We start from the raw sequence: 21,346 nt of genomic DNA, 5'->3' as shown, positions 1-21,346 counted from the left end.
CAAAGTTTTCTGCAAACTATTTTTTGGGGCTTTTTACTCAACCATAGCAATCTCTATTCTTTTTAAAAGAAATGCAATTGTTGCATGATTTTTCTAAAATATGTGAATTTGCCTATAATTAGAAATCATGATTTATCCTCTTCTACACTGTCTTGTGGTTTTTGTACTAGCATTATTTTTAACACTATTCTTACAATCTATATACTCAGTACTGAGCAAATAATTGTAAACATGACAGTGTTTACTCATCCACAAATACTACTTTGATAGTGCTCACGTAAACTAGGTTAAAAGCAGACTTGTAAATGGGGAAAAGGTTAATAGCAACATTGCAACTCATGTTATTTCACCACTTTGCATCTGTCTAAGAAGTGGAAGAATTTTTGAAAATAAGCTAAGGTCACCAGTCTGTAAGACAACTAGTTGAGCTAACTTGGCATCTATACATTTATGCTTTAGACAACTTGATTTTTTTGCTGGCTTATAGCACATATCATTATAAAGTTCATCAGTTTGCACAGGCTAGTCATCAAAATCTTATTAAATTTGAGTGGCAACTGTTGAATAGAAGGCATATGCCTCCATCCCTATCTTGCCAAAACTATGTATGCCTTCTGAAGTCCAATGGAAGTCAGAAAATAGTGGATGGAGTTTATCCAAGTCACTTGGATACTCTTGAATGTAGCTAGCTCAAGCTACTTCATTATTCATGTTTGGCTGAATACCAAGAACTATTGGATTCATTTGCAGGAAAGGAAGATTGAAAGTAAAAAAGTTGAATTGCCCTCTTTAATAAAAGATCATTAGAATTTCAGGATCTTAATAGCAACATTTTAGGCATGTTTAATTCAGTGCATTGAATTTAATTGGGTTTACATCCAAGTGGATTGCTGCCACTTGGATGTAAATTCATATAACCGTTGGACATGGTTTTGCCAATATTTTATGCCTCTTGATTATTTTCTTCAACTTATATTCTGGTGTATCTTGAACGGTATGATAGGTTTGCTGAATTTGAATTGCTTTGGGATCTGATTGAGAAATCACTCCCAAGAACAGGTGGGAAGGATTGCAACTTCCAAAATAAGTTAATGATAAAGAGGTGTTTCCTGATACTGAGAGATATTTAGGTCTTAATCACATTTTCCTTGCCTGATTTTCCAAGACAAAGGAGTAATTGTCCTTGCAAGGCATTGTTTACATTCTCACCCTTTTCTACAGTCAGAGCTCCTCTTTCCTAATGATCAAGCTTCACTAACCAACTTAGAATCATAGTATCGTAGAGTTGGAAGAGACCTCACGAGCCATCCAGTCCAACCCCCTGCAAAAAGCAGGAAAACTTGTTCTACAGAAATCCTCATTTTTATTTAACACTTTTAGAAGAAGAGGACTGTTACCAAGAATTTTCATGATAGGAAAAGCTCCTCTTCCAGCCGCCGGTCTTGATTTATTTCAGTTTTATTTATTATATGATTAGTACAATTAATAATATAGCTTCTCATAGTTTCTACAATACATTTTAGGGCCCTTTTTTGCTTACAGCAAAAGGTTTTCATAATTTCTCTGAGCATTAGCCTACTCTTTGGTGATTAGTATCTAAAAATTCAGATGCAGTTTTTTCTGTTTCTTTGACTTAACAGATTCAAACATGTGAAAACATAATCTCTGGTTTCTTTTCTCAAGAAAACATGGCAGCAATTAGGAATTCCAGTGAAATAACCCTTTATTCTTAGAACTATCAACCATGGGCAGTAAATTATTAAGGGTGCATATATATGTGTATATATTTCAAAATTCTTTAGCAGTTTACTTGACCAATATGTTAGCTCAATTAAATATTTGAGAGGAGTACATGGCTAGGAAATGTTTTGCTCTCTAGTTTATCTTTGAACTTTACAACTTCTTTATGAGATGACCTCAGCCTTTCTCACACTCTTTCTTTTTTATGGATATATTGGAAAAGGTTTTCTTAATCGGGTTGCATTATATCTGTCTTTGGTTTGAGAAATGTAGTTCAAAGGGTTTACTATCTCTTTACCAGTTCTAGTTGTCCTAATTTTCTTGTCACTGTGGTGAGATCTGTCTTTTTGTATGCATCATTGTACTATTCAAAATATTGTCCATCAGTGGTCTCTGGTTCATACATGTATGCTCACATCTTATCACCAGTGCAAACATTTCGTATCCTCATGGGCTTCGGGTGCTACCAGTAGTTCCAAATATATGTACAGTCTCTTCTCTTACAAATCAGCTGCTAATTGATGAAGAATACACTTGGCACACACACTTTCCTGTATATATGGTTGTGAATAATAATCTTGACACTCCTGTAACCACAGCCAAAGTCTTCTCCACTGTCTCAGATTGTTATACACTGGTTTGTGTCAATCATGTTGTCCACTCAGTTTTGGTTGGCATTGGTGACTGCGTTGATGATCTTCCACTTTATGGTTTTCTTCAATATTTATTCTGACATTTTTCACCAATCTTTGCAGTTTCTCATCAGTTGTTGCCTAAACATACACATTTCTGAGTCCTCTGTTGATATGACCAGCAGCACATCCTTCTTTAGTCAAAAACTTGAAGACTGCTCTTTGTTTCTGCTTCATATCTATGATTATGCAACACCTAACAATAAAAATTTGTGTCAGTCATGCAGTGAAAACTACTATATCAGGTGATATAATAGCACTATATTTGTTTCAGAGTAAGTTTCACATTGGCATTACTTTCAGTATAATCCTTGTATGATACAGTGGTGTATGAATGTATAGAAAGCAAAATCTAAATATTGTAAAAATGTCATCACCATTATTCCTTCAGCACCAACATGCAGGCACACTGGGCCATGTTATAATACAAGATTTCTGTTCAAGGTCCTATATTTTCATGTCCCTGTCAATTCCTTGTGATTTTATGATCTCATAGAGCTGTGAATAAAATATCTGTGGATTCTGGGCATTGCCATATAATATATTTTGCTCTGATGGTCACTTCTTTGAGGAGTTTGAGAGTGCTTCCATTTGAAAGTAAGTATCATTTAAAAGATCAGAAATTGCTGTCCTGCTCTGAAAGGAAAGTGTGGGAGAAATCTTAGGTGAAGGAAGGTAGTTCCAACAAACTAACAAAATCCATACTTCATTTGCATACTAATGATAACACTTGAGTCTCTCTGTCTGTGTGTGCATGCATGCACACTTGTGTTGTGTATGTGAGAGGGGCATGGTATGGGACGGGTGGCTTATGAAACCAGAAGTTGCATGTTTGAAGTCATAAGTGGATGGGTCAAAATAGTGTTGTAAAGATAGTAAAGACGTCTGTTTGGTCTGGAACTTTGCTTTGATGAATTACCTTTTATGCCAGTTATGCCAACTATGCTGTCTATCAGATTCTGGGACTTATGGTTTAAAAGAGTAACTTTTTCCTGTTTGGAGGGGAGTACATGAGCAATGCGCACATACATGGAATTTAGTGATCACCAAATATATCTTTCAACGGAGATAATCAGAAACAACTATCAGGATGGAAGAAGAGTACACTGGACACCTCGTGTTCTTTCATATGAATCTCCCTTCAATTTAAACTGTTGATAAGATCATCTTTCTTTGGTGAACACAGGAATGTAGCCTGTTCGGGAATTTGTGATAGTGTTCATATTAGTGCTCAATAGCCTGAAATCCACCACCATGCCCACCACCCATCCTTAAATTACAGGAAAAGGGCTAGCTTTATTCTCAAATTGATGGAAATCAGAGGCAAGGGTTTGTGCTGTGGATTTCTCTAAATGTAGGAAGATGTATTGTCTCCACCTGGGCAAATGTATGGAATCACTCTTCTTGGATCGTACAATTCTAAAGTGCACAAAGTTTATTTATTTACTTTATTTACATTATTTCTCCTTGCCTTTCTCACCATGCGGGGACTCAAAGCGGCTTACAAACTCTGGCAAAATTCAGTGCCGCATGGACATAATAATAAAACATAACAATAAAACATATTGTTGATTAAAGTTTAGCTTTAATCAAGGTAATGATTCTGGATTTAACTGACAGAAGAATCAAAACTGGAAATTTGAAGGCAGTAGAAACTCAGGACCAAAAACAAATAAGCAACCCAGAGTAGGTAAATAAAAAGCTGCAGAGAGCAGTAGTTGGCAGTGCATATGTAAATGATGCCATAGATTGTAGAGTGTCTATTTGCTCAGGAGATGTTTAAGATGTGTTAGTCAAATGCCGATAAGTTGATGGCTACTGATCAGAATAGTTTGTTTATTTAATTCATTTTTAGACCACTTTTCTCACCTCTAGGGGGACTTTATAATACCTCTGAGAACAAGAGAGGCATGCAAAAATCCTTGGTGCTCAGAAGTCTTCCTTGTTCTAAATAAGAAATATGTAGTTATACTTTCAATGAGCCATTTAGATACAGTAGAGTCTCACTTATCCAAGCCTCGCTTATCCAAGCCTCTGGATTATCCAAGCCATTTTTGTAGTCAATGTTTTCAATATATCGTGATATTTTGGTGCTAAATTCATAAATACAGTAATTACAACATAACATTACTGCGTATTGAACTGCTTTTTCCATCAAATTTGTTGTAAAACATGATGTTTTGGTGCTTAATTTGTAAAATCATAACCTAATTTGATGTTTAATGGGCTTTTCCTTAATCCCTCCTTATTATCCAAAATATTCGCTTATCCAAGCTTCTGCCGGCCCGTTTAGCTTGGATAAGTGAGACTCTACTGTAAATGCATCATTACATTGTAAGACGTTGTGATGCTGCCTGCCATTCAATAGTTGGAGCAATACCAGCCAAGAGCAAGAAGCAGGACCAGTATCGTTCAGATTATGCATTTCTGAGACCTTGTATCTGTAAACTGTGAAGGAGATACATTTTTTTTCCCCAGGATATAGAGTTTTAGACATAAACAGCTATATACTTGAATGAGAAATTATTTACTTCTGGAATGGGGAACAGTACAAATGTGTGATCCCACATCTGTTGCCTGAATCAATATAATTCAGAAATTGTTTTACTAGTTCATATGCTATTTGAATAACTTCGGAGTAGAGGGAACCTTTGGCTTTCCAATTTTTTTTGATTTAACAGTCCCATGACCCCTTAATTGGCTGAGATTTCTGAGAATCGAAATCTCAAACACAAGGGGTGTGGGCAGGTCTTCCCCATCCTTAGTCTGAAGTCTATAACTTTGCCATAGCTGATACAATCAATTATCATGACTCTTCTCGTTCTATTATTGCTTTATGTTTTTCTTTGTTTTGAAACAAAGATGAGGAAAAAGGAGCGTTCTCGGACCTGCCCTAAAAAAGTGATCATGCTCACTTCCTCCTCCATTTGCACTTCCTCTCCATGGTATCCCAGTTATCAGGTGAATTAATTCTGCATGCTCTGTCCTTCCCTCTCCTTCTCTTTCTCCCTGCTCCCTGACTGCACCACATGCCCAGTTGTTCTGAATATCATCCTTAAGCTGAATAGATACAGCAGCCATCTGGAGTTCTCATCTCACTCCTCCTAACTCATTCCCACACTTTAAAAAACCCCAGTAATGCAACAAAATGGATTTCTTTTTACTATTTCTTATTTAATGTAAGTATTTAGAATTTCCTTCACTATACATGGTAGGTTTTTCAGTGGAGAAAGGCTTCTGTTGGTATTATTCGGATATTATATTGCATGCATTTAACAGGAACAATTTCTAGTGATATCTGGACCCAGAATAAATTACTTCTGGTTTTGTTTGGGCTCTTTATAGTAGCCTCCAGCTTGCTTTTCTATTGTTTGCAAAAGGTAGTACAGTATTTGTGTGTGCCTTGCAGGCACCACATAACATTCCTTCTGTAATTATTGTCACCTACCTGTTCATATCTGAGAGTTTTTACAAGTGAGTCATGTCTACTGTTCAGAATATGCATCTTCATTGATGAAATGTGCATTCTTATCTGCATAATATGTCAGGATCAGAAGATTTCTATATCTCTTTTCATTTTCTCTCCAGAGACAGCAGTTGCACACATAGAGCAGGGTTTTTTTTTTACTCTTATGATGGAGGAGCTGTTGTGTTTCTCCTTCCACATCACCAAAATACTTTGAGAACTCATTGGTTAATTAAGGGTTATTGGATATGCAACTATAGGCTGTGTGCTGTAACTTCATTTGCTTCACAGTTAGAGAGGCCAGGCTGATTCCCAATTATCCAAGCAATAAAAGGTAGCCCCAAAATATAACATGATAGCCCAGCAAAGAATTTAAGGTTTTGCTGGTTCCAATCTGCTTCAGTTTTCTCTACTTTCTCTTGTGTGCTGTGCTACTCCTGTTCCCACATACTTCTACCAATTGACTACCACATAACAAGTAGGGCACTAATTCAGAATGCCTGTATCCCACCAAATTATGTAACCTTGGCCCTTAACATCTTTTCTGATCTTGTCCCCCAACTGAGGTTCTTAAAACATTCTTCTCAAATAATGTCTTGTTGAGTAATTTCTTTTTTAAATCAACATCCTAGTTACATTAGTTTGTCATATATATTTGGGACGTTGGGTATATTTAATATGTATTTTCATGATGATGTAAAAGTGTTCTCATCACATTTGAATATCTGAGACACTGATCATAACCTCAGTTTGGTCCGCAGAAGGAGATAACTTCCTGGTAGGAAACTTGTCACTGGAGCTTGTAAATTCTGTCTTCGCAAAGAACAATTTCATTTTACATTTTATATATGTAGTTGCATTTATTAATTCAGCGAATACTTTCAGGTAGTAATATTAATAATAGTCTTTCAAAAGTAATAGCATAGCTATGTCAGAACATAGTTACCTTGGCTAGATTTTCAGGAAACGAATATGTCTCTTTATCAGTCTGTTTTCATGACATATTGAACAAGTTAGTGAGTTCTCAGAAGCTGCGTTTTGATAAAACAGTACCTCTGTAAATATGATGAATAACAAGTTTGTTTATAGGGTGTCTTCTTTTTTGAAGCACCCATAATCTTGAAGAACATGATGTAACAGTTTGTGTTAGAATGCCACTGTGGGTTTAATTTACCTAGAAGATTTCTGCCTTGCTCTTATCCATTTTTCCCCCAAAATCAGTTTTTATATGAAGTCTACTCAACTGAGTTAACCTGCTAGGTCTACAGTTAAGTAGCCATAATTGAAAGACACTTTCTGGGCACATTTGATTGCACTAATGTTGGCTATTTCTTATAAACTATCCCTTTCTTCTGAATCTTTTATCACAGTGTGGATGTGTGCAGTTGTTTCACCATTTACTAATACAATTTGTATGAAGTGTATTTTTAATTGCTCTGATTAAAACTGAATAAATATATTCTGCATTGTATCCAAATGAACTTTGCCAAATCTCAAAACCTTTCCAGAGTATGCATCTGGGATTTGTTAAGCTAATTATTTTGCCTGCAGAAAAACAGGGAACGTCATGCGGACCAAACTGGAGAACAGAGTCCCAGCCAGCAAAGGGTAAAACAGCATGAACACAACAGCATGAGGAGCGTGTGTGAAATCTTGGAGTGCAATGCAAATTGGGAGTAGCAGGAGGGAAAGGGATTATTATTTCTGTTGAGATTATTATTACTCTAGTGCAGTGCTGCTGAAAAATATTTCTAAACCTAGTGTGTATGTAGTTTGGCATTCACAGAAATACCAACTTTTGTCCACTTTAACAATATGTGGTGTGGTTTCCCTATTTGGCACAACTCAACACTGGCTTTTGGCATGGTACAGCAGAAGAGAAACAGGTTTTCTTTCGTGTTCGTCATTGCTTTCTTTTGTGGCTTTTCGGTCTTGCCTCACATGCCCACCACATCAGCATTTCATCTCCAAAGTAATCAAATTGTGGGGAAGGAAAGAAAATAGAAACATTAAAAAAATCACTTTCTTCCACGAGTATTGTGTCTAGCTCACTGCTTGGCCTTGACTCTCCCTGCTTTATCGTGCAGCTGCTTTTTGTGTCAACTAGTCTGCGGTGTTATATTGAGGGCATTTAAGCACAATCGTCGTTCTATTGCCATAGGGCGCTTAACCAACGGATTTCTAAAGGCACAAAGCTGTGCAAGCTTATGAAACTATTTGAGCTCTTAGACAAAACCTGAGTAAGACTTGGCTACTATTTGTGTATTATGTGGGACCCATCTGTTGAATGAAGTTACCCGTATCTAAAACATTTTGTGAGCTCTTGCTGGCATTTCACCAACCTTATTTTCAGCTCTGCTCCTATGCATCTTGTTGTCCTTTTCCCATGAATATTCTGGTGTTCCTTTGTTCATTTTCCTCTGTTATTCTTCAGAGACCTCATCAGTTCTCTTCAGATGACCATGTGCCAGAGCGCACGCTTACCATTGAACAGAGGGCAAGCCAGCTGGCTGCCCTCCTGGAGCAAAGGCCAACAACCAGGCATCAGGTGACTGCCTTCCTGTCTGTTTGGCACTTTATGTCTGCTTGCAGCTCCTTAGAATGGGAAAAAGACCTCTTGAGCTGTAATATGGCTGACATCAGCTGCTGTTTGTTAATGGTTGATAAGTACACTGTTACGTTGTAAAATAACGCCTTTAGCTGCTCACACCGCACCGAATGCCCACATACAAAAAGCTCACATTATTCTACTTTCCTTTTTTACTTACTAACAAATGCTTCTATTTCGCTGAATCGGCATTTTTGTCTGTTCTTGAATAGATACTTGTAGCACTAATAAAAGACGTGTGTGGTTTCTGCGAGAAGGAAGTCGCTAAAACTTAAATGGGCTTTTGACCAAGAGTAGAGTTTGTACTTCCATAGATTAGGATAGAGTCTCTCTAAGTCTTACGCCAGATGCAGAAAAATGTTTGTGAAGCATTACTCTGCCAGTTTGGAAAGGAACAGTGTCTGTAATATTTAACTGGTTTTGGAAGCAAGGTTCTATAAAATTAGCTTAATCCAAAACAAAGGAACCAGGAAGTAACCTAACCCACAACAGTCTATAAATCCAAACTACCATATGGTCTTGGAAAACTTTCTTAAAGAAAGTAAAGAATCATACATCTTCTCAGGATGTGCTCTACTTTATTCACCCAGTGTGTCGGTTCTGTTGACTCCGTGGCCTCAGATGTGAATCAAAGTTTGTTTGTTTTTTTGTGCCACATAAACCTTTCAGCTTATTAAAAACATATTTCTGTATGTTGGCTCAAACACCAAAAATATTCATATTTTTTGAAGATGCTCTTATATATGACCATACAAGATTTAATTACATATCTTACTTGATAACCTCACAGTCTCCAACAATTGCCGTACAGTAGTTTTAGAATAATATATTTTACTCATGTCCTGACTAAGATGCTTTTAATATCGTATTTTCTAAAAGATATTGTTCCATTCCATTGTTCTTAAGTTTCCAATTTTTTTTTTTGTACTTTTCTTGTACTTCCCAGTATACAGTTTAGAAGCTTTCACTGCTCAGTCATTATAAACCCTTTTCATTTTGATAGAATGCTGATTTCTAAGTTTTGAGTGATACATAAGATCTTTCACAACTGAATAACTCCTTGATTCAGTTTTCCAACTTTCCTCCAAAAACTCGACAAGTTGAAATTAGGCTGACATAATTAGAACAACAGAGCAAACCCACAGTTCTACTTCACCTGGAAGGAAAAAGATCTCTGTATCAAAGGCTTCCATCAATGTGGCCTGTAAAAATGCCATCGCCTGACTTTCTCACCTTTATTTTGTAGCCAGAGACTCGTCGATCTGTGGTTAAACATTGGGAGCTCTCCTGTAGCAACCGCTCTTCCAGTCGCCCTTCTTCTCCTTCATCTGATTCCTTCAGACAGGTAGCATGGTGTGGGGCTTCAAGCTGCACCTGGCTGCATACCTTGGCCAACTCCATCTCCTGCCACTCTAGAATGTGCAGATTGATGGAACCAGGCACATTAGTTGTTTTTGCCTTGATGTTGCTGAGCTTAGCATTTTTCGTCCACAAACGAGAAAGCTTAGGCTGCCTCTGTGAATTGGATATGATGTGCATCTGTATATTTCAAGGTTACTGGTTAAGTTTGCTTGGAAAGAAAGTAGTAGCTCTCAAAACATTTTACAAAAAACATACATACCATAGAATCTTTCATTTCCCATCCATAACTGGGTGGTTTCACCCACAGGCCAATAATGCTCTCCTTTGCTGTGCACTTCTTTGGGGATAGCAGGGAACGTCACCATCAAATTATGCTTTGATGCACTTCTACATTTTTTCCTCTTCCATGCTGCTCAGGCTAGTGGCCTTCACTGGATTTTCTTCCTTAGGAAGGACATTATTTTTCTGTAATAAAACACTGGACTGGTACCACCATAAATATTGCTGCTTGTGGTTCGTTTTCAGATAAGAGGCTGAAATCAGAATCAAATCCTAAGTTCAGTTTTTCCATTGAAAACAAAGTTTGGTTAATGGCAATTGGGATGTGCTAGTTTGGAATTTGTAGCTAAGAGAGAAGTGTGTGTGAATGAGCTAATAGAATTCTCCTGGCTACCAAACTATGATAGCGCCTGATTTCTGCTGTTGTCTTTGATAGCTATTTCTGGCTGCCATGACAACCACTAATAATGCTTCTTGATTCTTCTTACTGAAATTTGATAATTTGTCATCTATTGCATTTAGCTGAATTTTTTTAAATAAACAGTCTATGCAGGGAGCAAATGCCTGTTTTCTGTTTCATTGTATGCAATTCAAACCATCATGCTACTTTGTACATCTTATACTGAAATTTTTAAAAAGGTCATACTTAACTTGATGAGCAATGTAGTAAGTAGGAGATGCTTTTAGCTTGTCTTAGTCTGACCACAAGAAATTTGGTCTATAAGAAGCATTTTCTTATTTATTTTAATCCATGTTCTCTAATTCTGCAAGATGAGAAAGCAGCATGCAGATACCAAAGTGGAAGGGGCATGATTGAGTATGTAAAAATAAATATGATATTATGTAGGGACCTGGGGACTTCTTCTTTGCATAATACTAGTATTCTGTCACACAATGAAATACACGAACACTCAATTTCGGATAAATGGAATAAAGCATTTCTTCACTCAGTACATAATTAAGTTATAGAATTCACTACTAAAAGATGTACAGTTGTACCTTCACATTTGTAGTTTTGACTTTTGCAGATCCGATTATTCATGGAGGTCAACATCCTCCAGGCATTCGGGGGGGGGGGGGGGGAGAGATTTATAGGGATAATGTTTTGATCCATCAGGGCCATTATGTTCTGGGATTCTTTATCACTGGTGGAGTTTTCCCACTTCTCTCAGGTTTCTGCAGTCTCTAGCCAGAGGATGGGTAGAAAGCCTAGATCTACCCTATGCCCCTCTCTATGAAGTAGATTCATTTGTAGAAGGGGAAAACAGCTTTTGTTTTTGAAAACTGTTTTCCAGCCAAATTCTGTTCCAAGTATACTTTTCTACAATGTGGATATGTAGTTCCTTTTTGCCTTTCCCTTCCCTGTACATTTATACTGAGAAAATGAAACTCGTTAGATGGGCATGTGGATAGGTCTGTATATAGACCGCCATAAGTTCTATGACTTGGTTCTTCATCTCCAATATTTCTTAAACTTTAGGCTGTCAGTTATTGTGTCGTATAATATGCTGTCTTCAATAGCACTTGAAGCAATGAAGATATTGTAGCCTTTTTACAACCCTACAAAGAAGGAGAATTTATTCCCAAGCATGGTGGAAACACTGATAAATTAAGAACTATTAAATGTCTCCTGCAGTCCTTCCCTGTCCTTTACTCCTTTATCCAAACTGTTCTATTCTCCAATTTATGTTTTTGGATATTATAAATATTTATAATATTCAAGTGATTGGGTGAAAAGAAATATGCTCAAATTGTGGTGTTAATAATTCCATGTAGATCAGGACCTGGCAATTTTCTTGGTAGATCTGACTTGATGAGAGGACTATCACCGATTGTCAGTTGAGGGACAAAAAATGAAATTCGGAAAGAATATCTTTGTAATGCTACTTGTAAGGAAGCTCTTTGGGAAGCTTGAATTTGAAATAGCTTGCCCTTTCATCTTTTGGCCACTTCTCAGTGTAATTCTCTGGCAGGAAAAGTTGTCTCTGACCAGGTTTTTGTGTGGCAAACTTTTATTGACTACATTAGATGCTTACCACATCAGCCATCGCTGACATCACATTATAATGCTGGTGCTGTGCCCCACATGCTTGCATTGACAGCTGTCTTGGCATGGTTTGACCCCTTTCAGCACCTTTTTCTCATTTTTCTTCATTAGTTTTCATCATGCATTTATATTATTTCTCTTCTCCTTCATTTCCCCCCTTCTTCATCTAATACCCCAAATCCCTTTACTCTCATCTGGTAGAAATATATAAAGATGTATACAGGAGGCGTGAGCTCATTGGCTGAGCAGATAGCCAATCAGCTTCAAAGGAAGGACCAGCCTAAAACCCTTCTAGACAAGAAGGAACTGGTAAGAGAATGTACAGAAGGTGTTGTGTCTTTGTGAATAGAAATTAGATGACTCTTTCTTAGACCTGTTGTACTGTTGAGTCTAGTGTTTTGTCAGTGCCTTATTAAAGGAAATGAGTATTTCCTTGCTTGTGCTTTAACCTGGCTTTGTGAGTCCTCCAGTTGATTTGTTGAGGAAGATGTGGTTCCTCAGAGCTAGATTGCATCTTTGGAGTCCTTGTATGGAGACATCATTGACCATTGCTGTTCATGTCTTATCTTTAGTGCAATTTTCTTCCCTAGATATCAGAGGGATGCATTTATTAATTTATACTTTACCTTTCTTCTAAATTGTGTATCATTTCCAAGATTTCTTATTCAGTGTATTTTTGGGTCTTATAACAATGACCCTGTAGGGAAAGTAATTAGTCATCATTCCTGCTGTAGTGATGGAAAGCGCCGAGAATGTACAAGACTTTGTGGACAATTTGCTCTATTCACAGATTCTTTAGTTCACTATAGGCCATCACGTTTTATTTTCAGGTGATTGGACACTTCAACCTATAAGTCATACTCTCTGTGATATCCTTTGAATTATCCATAAAGACCTGCAAGATATTTTTTACTTTGGAGTTTCCTCTGTTCACCTGTGAATGGTACCAGAGTGAAATAATGTAGAATCAAAAGCAAACTGATAAGTCCAGGTCTTTCCTTTCTCTTTTTGTTTCAGGGTTCATTAAAAAAGGAATTCCCTCCAAACTTGGGAGGCAGTGATGTTTGTTTCTTCTGCCATAAACGTGTCTATGTGATGGAAAGGCTGAGTGCTGAAGGCAAATTTTTCCACCGTAGCTGTTTCAAATGTGAATACTGTGCCACCACCCTGCGTCTATCATCTTATGCCTATGATCTGGTGGATGGTAAGTGACATTTGTTCTTTACTGTGTAGGAATTAAAAATTAGCTTAGCATTAGAAATATACTGTCTTTGAAATAAACTATCATATTTACTAATGCATATCTAATGCTTACCTTTTTTTTACTAAATTACCTTCCCAAGCTTAGGGTGCGCATTAGATTTGCATAATATGGTAAATATTTTTTGGGGTTTTCGGGGTTTTGAAAATTGACATGTTCATTAAATTCGATCGTTCATTAGACTCTAGTAAATATGGATGTATTAAGTGCTTCATACAGTGAGTTTATTCCCAGTTTATCAGATAATCCAAAATGACTCTTGTGCAAGAAGTATTCTGATCACCAATAGCATTTGAAGCTAGTTAAATTAGAAATTGTGTGTTTTTCAGTTTATGAATTTGTATTTCTTTACGGGTTGTTTGTATGCCTCGAGAGAGTTCTTGCTTTGTATTTGAATGATAAATTAGTTTGAAATGCAATCATGCATACACCAAAAACACTGAACACAATGTGATTTACATTGATCTGATTTATTCTGAGATTTTCACTCTCATTGGGTGTGCTGTAAGCAAAATTAAGTTTGTTTTCGATACAGTAAATATGACCTTTTTGTTTAAAAAAAGCAATTACTTCTGGATTACCTTGGGATAGCAATGCCATAGTCTTCAAGAATGTATGGGTACTGCAAGCATATTGAACCCCACGGTACAAAATAATAACCTTTAAATCTTTTAATAATATTAAAAAGTGATTTTGGTACTAAGTAGTAAAGCTAAATTATAGAACTTGTGAGCAAGACCAAATTGTGCAAGTTTCAACACCATACTGGAAGATGTATGACCACACCTCTGACTCCTGAATTAGTTCCACATTGCCTGTGGCTTGTTGTGAAAGGGGAAAAAACCCATTCAATATACCTTCAAAATTGGAAGTTTGATGTCACCTTGATTTATTTATCTGAAGCATCTTTACCCTGCTTCTCAGCCAACAAAAATATATAGAGCCCCTTACAAAACATTGGTCTGGATGGAGTTAATGCCCAGCTCTTCCTTCTTCACGTTTGTTCTTGCTTCTTCCAGCAGTACTTCTGCCAGATTTTCATGTGATGCTCCCTTTGTTCCTTACACAGTGCCGCTTTGTTAATGTACAATACCACACAAGTTTCCCGGGGCCATTCTGATGGCTGATTGGCTATTAATTGAATGACTATGAAAGCACCCTATGGTAAACACATTATTTCCTGGAAAAGAAGAAATTAACTTGAATTAAAACTTTTAGCTGCAATTGTTTCTATGTATGTTAGATGTGACAGGGTAGCAAAAGTTCAGAGAATCTGTAGAAACTGCGTAATATAATTAGACTGCAGCTTCCATCAGCCTCATTTTTGTTATTTTCCTTGCTATCTTTACAGGAAAATTCTATTGCAAGCCTCACTACTGTTACAGACTTTCAGGTTATGCCCAGAGGAAAAGACCAGCAGTGGGTCCTCCGTCAGGAAAGGTAAGTTGTTTTTCTATTTTCACTCAGTAACACTATGATGGCATTTTATATTGGAAAGTGGCTTTTAGATGTTTGAAAGGAGGGGGTTATTCTTGCAGGAGACTCGTAGTCTTCCTGAAATCACGTATGAATCAGAAGCTATCTTGTCTGACTTATTAGCCATAGACCTCTGTTTCCAACACATATTTGAGATGTTTATGAATTCAAAATACATTCTCTTTCCCCATTTCCTTGTACATAGTATTTATGGAGTGAGTTTTCTTTAATCAGGGGACTGCTTAGGATATGATTCCTAAATTGAATGTGGCAGTTTATTATCAAAACATGCTCATAAAGAAGATTCTATACTCAAAAAATACCTGTAAAAGAAAGATGAACAGGGCAAGATCTAAATTCGAAAAGTAACAATTTATTTCATTTTTGCAGTTAGTTGTCTAGAATTTCCCTGCATAATGCATTATAAGTTTTTAGGTAGCAGAATCTATGTATTTGCATTACCACATTGTGATGGAATATTAAAATGTGAAGTACTGTATCTTGCTGCTTGGTTTCATGCCATGTATTTAAATAATTTATTTTGTTTAAATATTTATATCTTGCCTAGCTGCCTAAAAATATGCATTCAAGATGGATGCCAGTTAGCTAAAACTGATACATAATAAATACAGGGAGAATTTATTTTAAGAGGATGATGACCGAGGAAAGCTTGGGAATGGAGTGAACATGTCAGCCCCCCCCCCCCCCCCCCCCACACACACACACTAAAGAACAGGGTTGGGCCACTTGTGGCCTAATTTCAGATGCCCCCTGCGGATGGTCTGTTCAGATCTTAAAAGCAATGTGCTCTTCATCAAGTGGCTGGTAGTAAAGGGGAGAGGAGAGAAAGAGGGCCGCCTTGCTTTTGGTTAGGGCTCTCTCCACTACTAGTTTCAGTCAGACATGTAGCCCCTGGCAGGTTACTTCCAGCATAGAGGAGGCTCTCTAGCCAAATGTTGTAGTTGCTGGAGCTCCAGAATGACAGTAGGTTCTTCAAAGCAGTGCTGTGGAAAAATAGAGTATGTGATACCATAAGTCCTACTAGAAGTACTAGACTGATGAACAAGCTAAAAGAATACTCTCTTTCTTGCGTGTTCAGTGAAGGAACAGGTAGCTGGTGACTGAGTACTGCCTCTTCTTAGACGATATGAATGATATTATATGATATATTTCTTACATGTTTTCCCACAGGACAACAAAGGGACCCAACAAGACAGTATGGCAGCTGATGGTGCAGGACGTGCAAATTCCATCTCGTCATCATCAGAGAGAACCCCAGGTAGCTCTGCTTCCTTGTTTGGAAGGGGGATGCAGTACTCGCTCCGCCTCTTTGACAGGATTAGGGTGGCAAACCAGCTCCTTCAAGGCACAGTTTCCTCAATTGGGCAACACATAGCTCAAAACCCTTTGGACTCCTTTTTTATGTGCCAGCTGATGGCTTTTGGGGTCCCCTTTCTCTATGTCCAGTCGGAGATTCTTGTGCAGATACTGGGGGAGTTTTTATCAGCTCTAGGATATTAACACAGCAATAATGAGTTTATAACATTGTATAATTTGTTCAGGAGGAGGTTGAGGCTGACATGTGAGAACAAAAAATTGTTTGAGAAATATGGGTTCTTCAAAATGATTTTGGTAGAAATATTATTCTAAATATTGTTCAAGTTCAAGTAACACAGAAACTCAGTTTTGGATTTTTCTGGGATCGATCCAGTTAATCAAAATGTTGTTTGTGCATTAGTATACTGTTGAGTGAACGAGATACAACATTATCTTTGGTAAAGCATGTTAACTGGATTTCTGTGATCACCTGAACAACTCCACATACAGTATCATCTGAATATTACTTATGTGATATTTAACTAGCAAAACATCAAAACCAACTTGACTTCTTCAAACTGTGGTTGCTGTGGCTACCTTGGTATCTTTTACAGCTTAGGGGAGCCTTTAACCCTGCTTTATCTTGGTGTTAGCAAATTAAAGTATTGTCTGTCAAAATACATAGTTTTCCTGTTAGCAGCACTGGAGCAGGGCTCTCAATTCAGGCTCTGTATGGTTGGGAGCATTCTGCTTAATCTTCAGCTTTCTATGTGCAAGAGAGGCTTCTTTGGTCCAGATTTTTTTTTTTTTGCTTCTACCTTTGAGTAGAATCTGATGAGATGTTAGAATGAGTTCTAATCCTGGAGTATGGTAAACTAGATTATTTTAAAGTTTTTTAGAGCCACATTATTGTGTGAAGGATTCTGCTTTTCCAGTGGATAAATAAAATATATTTTAAAAATCATTTTAAAGCATTTTGAAGAAAGTACTGTATTAGATTAGATTTGGGAGATGTTTCCCCTCCCCCCAGTAGTTTCCCCATTCAAACTGTTTGCACACAGTGGTAGTATATGGCTTCTGCATTTGAATACAGTTTTTCCGTGTATCTGAAAGATTTAAAATATATCATTCTCTGAGATACTTTATAATGAACAAGCTTTTAAAATATAAAAATACAGCTTCTCATTATTACTGTAAAAGAGCCAATGTTTGGTTGTCAAAACAAAACATCTGTCGGACCCAAACGTAGGCAGATAAAAAGGGCACCCCTTATTCATTGCTGTCACTAAAGTAAAATGACATTTGATGCTGATTTAATCATTTCAAGATAGATTAGAAATTAGCTCCTTTGCTATCTTTTCATAATTTGCCTTATAATATTGCCCCTGCCTGTTATGGTATTGTGACAGTTTTTCTTGCAGAGTACACTACATGTGGCACATTTGAGTTTTAGTGGCAAAGTTGGTGTCAGGGCCAGACTTTTTAAGCAGGATTTTAGTTTTGTTTTCCTCAGTTCAGCATGAATTGAATCCTGTCGTGCATTTTCCTGTAAGGCATCAGCTTTTTAGTCCCTGTTCCTTGCTGGTCAGGAGAGGGAGTGAGCATCTCATTTTATTGCTCTCTACTGTGTATGGGATTAACTTGAATTTGCATGTTTATTTTTTTTTTAAAAACTTGAATTTAAAGATTTAGTAATGAATGAAAAGATGCAGGAATGTAATGTATTTTTCCCTAGAAAGCTGCTATACTATATATTTATAGTGTGAGATCAGGAATGGTATATATAGTTTTGCTTCTCTGTGTATGAATATCTACCCATACTTATATGTGTTTGTATAGATGGCAGTTATAATGTCTCTATGGAACAAATGACAGCAATAATTGAAGTATGAAAAATCCCAGCCTTTATAGTATGGGATCTGTAGAAATTGTTATGGTAGCTAGAGACATTCTAAAATAATTCAAAGCCAGTATTCACATGTTCAGAAATGAGAAAATGTCTAAGTTTCTAGATGCCAATTTAAAATGTTCAGGGTCCTAAGAAGACATCCTAGGAGATTTCAAGACCAATTTAGAGATTTTCAGATTATGACCAAACTTGTAAAGGGTTACCAAATCCTTATGCAATCTCTGTATTGCCAGCAATGGCAGAATTCCACATTGTATGGCGGAGTGCATATAGGAGTTGGTATTTCATAACACATAATACATCTGATTTCAAAGCGGAAAATATATTTCTAATAAAATACAGTTGGATTGGATTGGAGAAAGCACTTGAAGCGAATAGAAATCTTTATTTTCCACATAGCTATGTTTCATGGTCAACTGCCTCTTCCAAGCTGACACTTGGTTCATAGTAATGAGGCAGAGTGAGTTAGTGGTGCAGTGCTTAATCTATTTGCATGTTTCAATCAAAGATAGAACTAGTGTTACCTTGGAAATGTATACCCTTCCTCCCCTGCTTGTTAAGCAAGGTAGTTAGCAGAAGAGCAAATTCTTCTATTTTCAGGCATTCAGTTAATAGTCAGAGAACAGTAAGCACCTTTTGTGTCATAATATTATTACCCTCTCTGCCTCTTGCATTATAGGTATGCTGTGATTGTAGAACTATATATTCTATTACAAAAAAAAACGCAACTCGCTTGTCTCAAATCTTAGCCATTAGAGTAGGCCGCACTTCTTCCTAACTGCCTCTAATTTGTGGGGGAGTGTGCATCAACCTGTGGGTGCTTGAAGTGAGTGGTTTTTGATGTTCTTGCTGCTATCTGGAGAAACCTGTTGGAAACTGTAAAAGGTGCAGCCCTTTCTGCTGGTCAAAGGGTGATGCCGGCTGTGACGGGTGCTCTCTGCGCTTGACATCTGGCATGCTTGTAGCAGACTCTGTATTAAGCCTTTTCTTGCACTGTTTTGGGGGATATTGTGTCAAGCAATCTCTGTATTTGCCTGTGTGGCACAACTGCTGCTATTTCCAATAAATGTGGGGGTCCCTTGCTTTTCAGTAGTTGTACCCTGTAATAGTTATGTTTTCTTGTATTTTTGGAATGTTTTACAGTGAGTGTTATTTTTATACGTGTTTTTAATAACAAGTGCTGTTTGTTCTAAATGTCTGTAAAATATTTTGGAATGTTTTATCCCATACTTGAGTCTAATGGGCTTGGAACAGTCTCTTTGCCCTTAGAGTAATATAGGTTTCACACACTGACATTCAGGGCTATTGAAATTATGATAACGGCCCATGAGCAAGAGCCCTGGAACAAATAACCATGGGAATCTCAATCACAAAAAGAAATATTTGAAAATTGAGTATTAGTACAATTTTCGAGTGAAACTTGTACTAATACCTTTGAGTGAGGGTAAGATCTTCATTGTGGTACACCTCTTCTTTAACATCGTACACCAAATAAATTAAGCTACTTCCATGCTAGAAGATAACCAAAACATGGTGGACATATAGATCAGGATCCTTAGATTACTGGAAAGACCACCTGTTCCATTCTCAGAGTCAATCATAAGGAAGGCCAGTGTCCCCACTATTCCAGTATATTTTACAAAACCATATAAGAGGCATTATGTTAGAATTCTGTTACTCTTTCATATCTTTGAATGAACATTGTGTGACTTCCCAATAGCCTACGTGTTCTTGTAGAAGCTAAACGGAATTTAATTTTGTATGTTTGTTTTTAAAATATTGGACAAGGATATGAAAGAGTGATTCTTTGATCACTGATTTAGAGTCCTAAGTTTTACTTTTTTTTCACTTCTGCACTGGGATTGTCTGCATCTGATAAGAAAGCACTTAATAATATTGAAAAAGAAAACAATATCTGAAATCTAAGTATGATCTAACCTAATGTTATACTCATGCAAGAACATTTGTTAACGTAATAATTAACAAATGAAAAGCAGAAATCGCCATGGAACAGAATAAGGAGAGATTAAATTATTTTATGAGCTATAATTCAGCTGGGAAGTAAGTGTGATTATGTTTTCCATTATATTGTGATAGTGGTATTACAGTAGCTGCAACACGGAATTAATGAAGTATAACCTATTAATAGAATTTCCCCATGTAATACTGTTTTGGAAACATTTAAAATACAGTGTATCTTCCCTAATCACTACAGGATATTATCATAATTGCTTTGTTTGTCCTTCAGTAAGCTATTTGGTGCATATCTGAAGAATATAAAAGTAACTAAATATGGTCTCTGTGAGGTGGGAAAAATGCAGCCCTTCTGATGTTAGATTGCAACTCAGTTTTTCTGCATGGTAGTTATGCTGGCAAGGACTGGTTGAAGATGCAATTCAGAAACATATAGGGTGCATCACTTTTATTTTCCCCAATCTTTAATTGATAGTTGAATATTTGTCATTAGGATTAAAACACAGTTGCTAGAATTGAAAGTAAGCTGAAATCATAGAAATAGACCTACCTATGAGTTAAACTGTTGATCTGAGGTTATGCAAAATTCAGTTGAATTTCAACATGAATTTCTCACTTGTCCTGCACTCAGTTTGTACCCGTTTCTGTATTTAAAGAGACCACATTTCACAAAAGGGATTATATAGTGAGCACCTTTTCACTTGGGGTAAAACACCTTAGGGATAGAGAAAATTTTGCTCTGTGGATATTTCTGGACTGTAGCATAACTACATTAGCCAATTACAAGGTTTGGTGGAAGTTGCAGTCCCACAACATCTGGAGGGCCACTCATTCACTACCCGTGTTTCCAAAGATATTATTTAGTTTGCACAATAAAAACAATATATAAAAAGTCAATCTTCTTTTGAACTGTTACCTTTATATTATACCTACAGTAACAATCCAGACATTTATAAAATAGTATTAAACTAAGGTTCTTAAAGTGTTTCCTTATAAGCCAAGCAATCTTACAAAAGTCTTTAGGTCAGTAAAAGCTTGTTCTATAGACTTTGAACATGCAGACATTATTTTTCATAGTAGTTCTGGATATCTTTCCAAACTGGATAGGAACTCTCAGAATCATATGAGCTAAGAGAATCTCAAACTTCTTTGTCATCTCAAAGAGGTCCAGAGTCCTTTTATGCATTGAAGCAACAATCTGGAGATTGTCAGTAT

General features: G+C 36.9%; 1 protein-coding gene and 1 long non-coding RNA gene across 6 annotated transcripts in view; one reads left to right on the top strand and one right to left on the bottom strand.

Annotated features, from left to right (window-relative positions):
* The window catches only part of mical3 (microtubule associated monooxygenase, calponin and LIM domain containing 3), a 236,803-nt gene that overhangs the window by 150,131 nt on the left and 65,326 nt on the right, over positions 1-21,346 (top strand). For 3 of the 5 annotated variants that reach the window (XM_062983115.1, XM_062983116.1, XM_062983114.1), the window contains exons 18-25: positions 5,295-5,393; positions 7,450-7,506; positions 8,333-8,446; positions 9,753-9,851; positions 12,396-12,503; positions 13,212-13,398; positions 14,807-14,895; positions 16,123-16,210. In XM_062983115.1, coding sequence (XP_062839185.1) covers positions 5,295-5,393; positions 7,450-7,506; positions 8,333-8,446; positions 9,753-9,851; positions 12,396-12,503; positions 13,212-13,398; positions 14,807-14,895; positions 16,123-16,210 — 841 coding nt within the window. The remainder of the gene's footprint in view (positions 1-5,294; positions 5,394-7,449; positions 7,507-8,332; positions 8,447-9,752; positions 9,852-12,395; positions 12,504-13,211; positions 13,399-14,806; positions 14,896-16,122; positions 16,211-21,346) is intronic. The other 2 variants (XM_062983117.1, XM_062983118.1) reach the window with 1 other exon arrangement.
* LOC107982863 (uncharacterized) lies at positions 771-8,340 on the bottom strand. Its single transcript, XR_001730281.2, has 2 exons — positions 8,241-8,340; positions 771-2,628 (listed from the first exon to the last, which is right to left on the bottom strand). It is a non-coding gene; the product is annotated as an uncharacterized LOC107982863 (long non-coding RNA).

The sequence above is a fragment of the Anolis carolinensis genome, chromosome 5 (genome assembly GCF_035594765.1).
Source record: "Anolis carolinensis isolate JA03-04 chromosome 5, rAnoCar3.1.pri, whole genome shotgun sequence".
NCBI classification, from domain to species: domain Eukaryota; kingdom Metazoa; phylum Chordata; class Lepidosauria; order Squamata; family Dactyloidae; genus Anolis; species Anolis carolinensis.
This window is presented reverse-complemented; position numbering and strand designations above follow the sequence as displayed.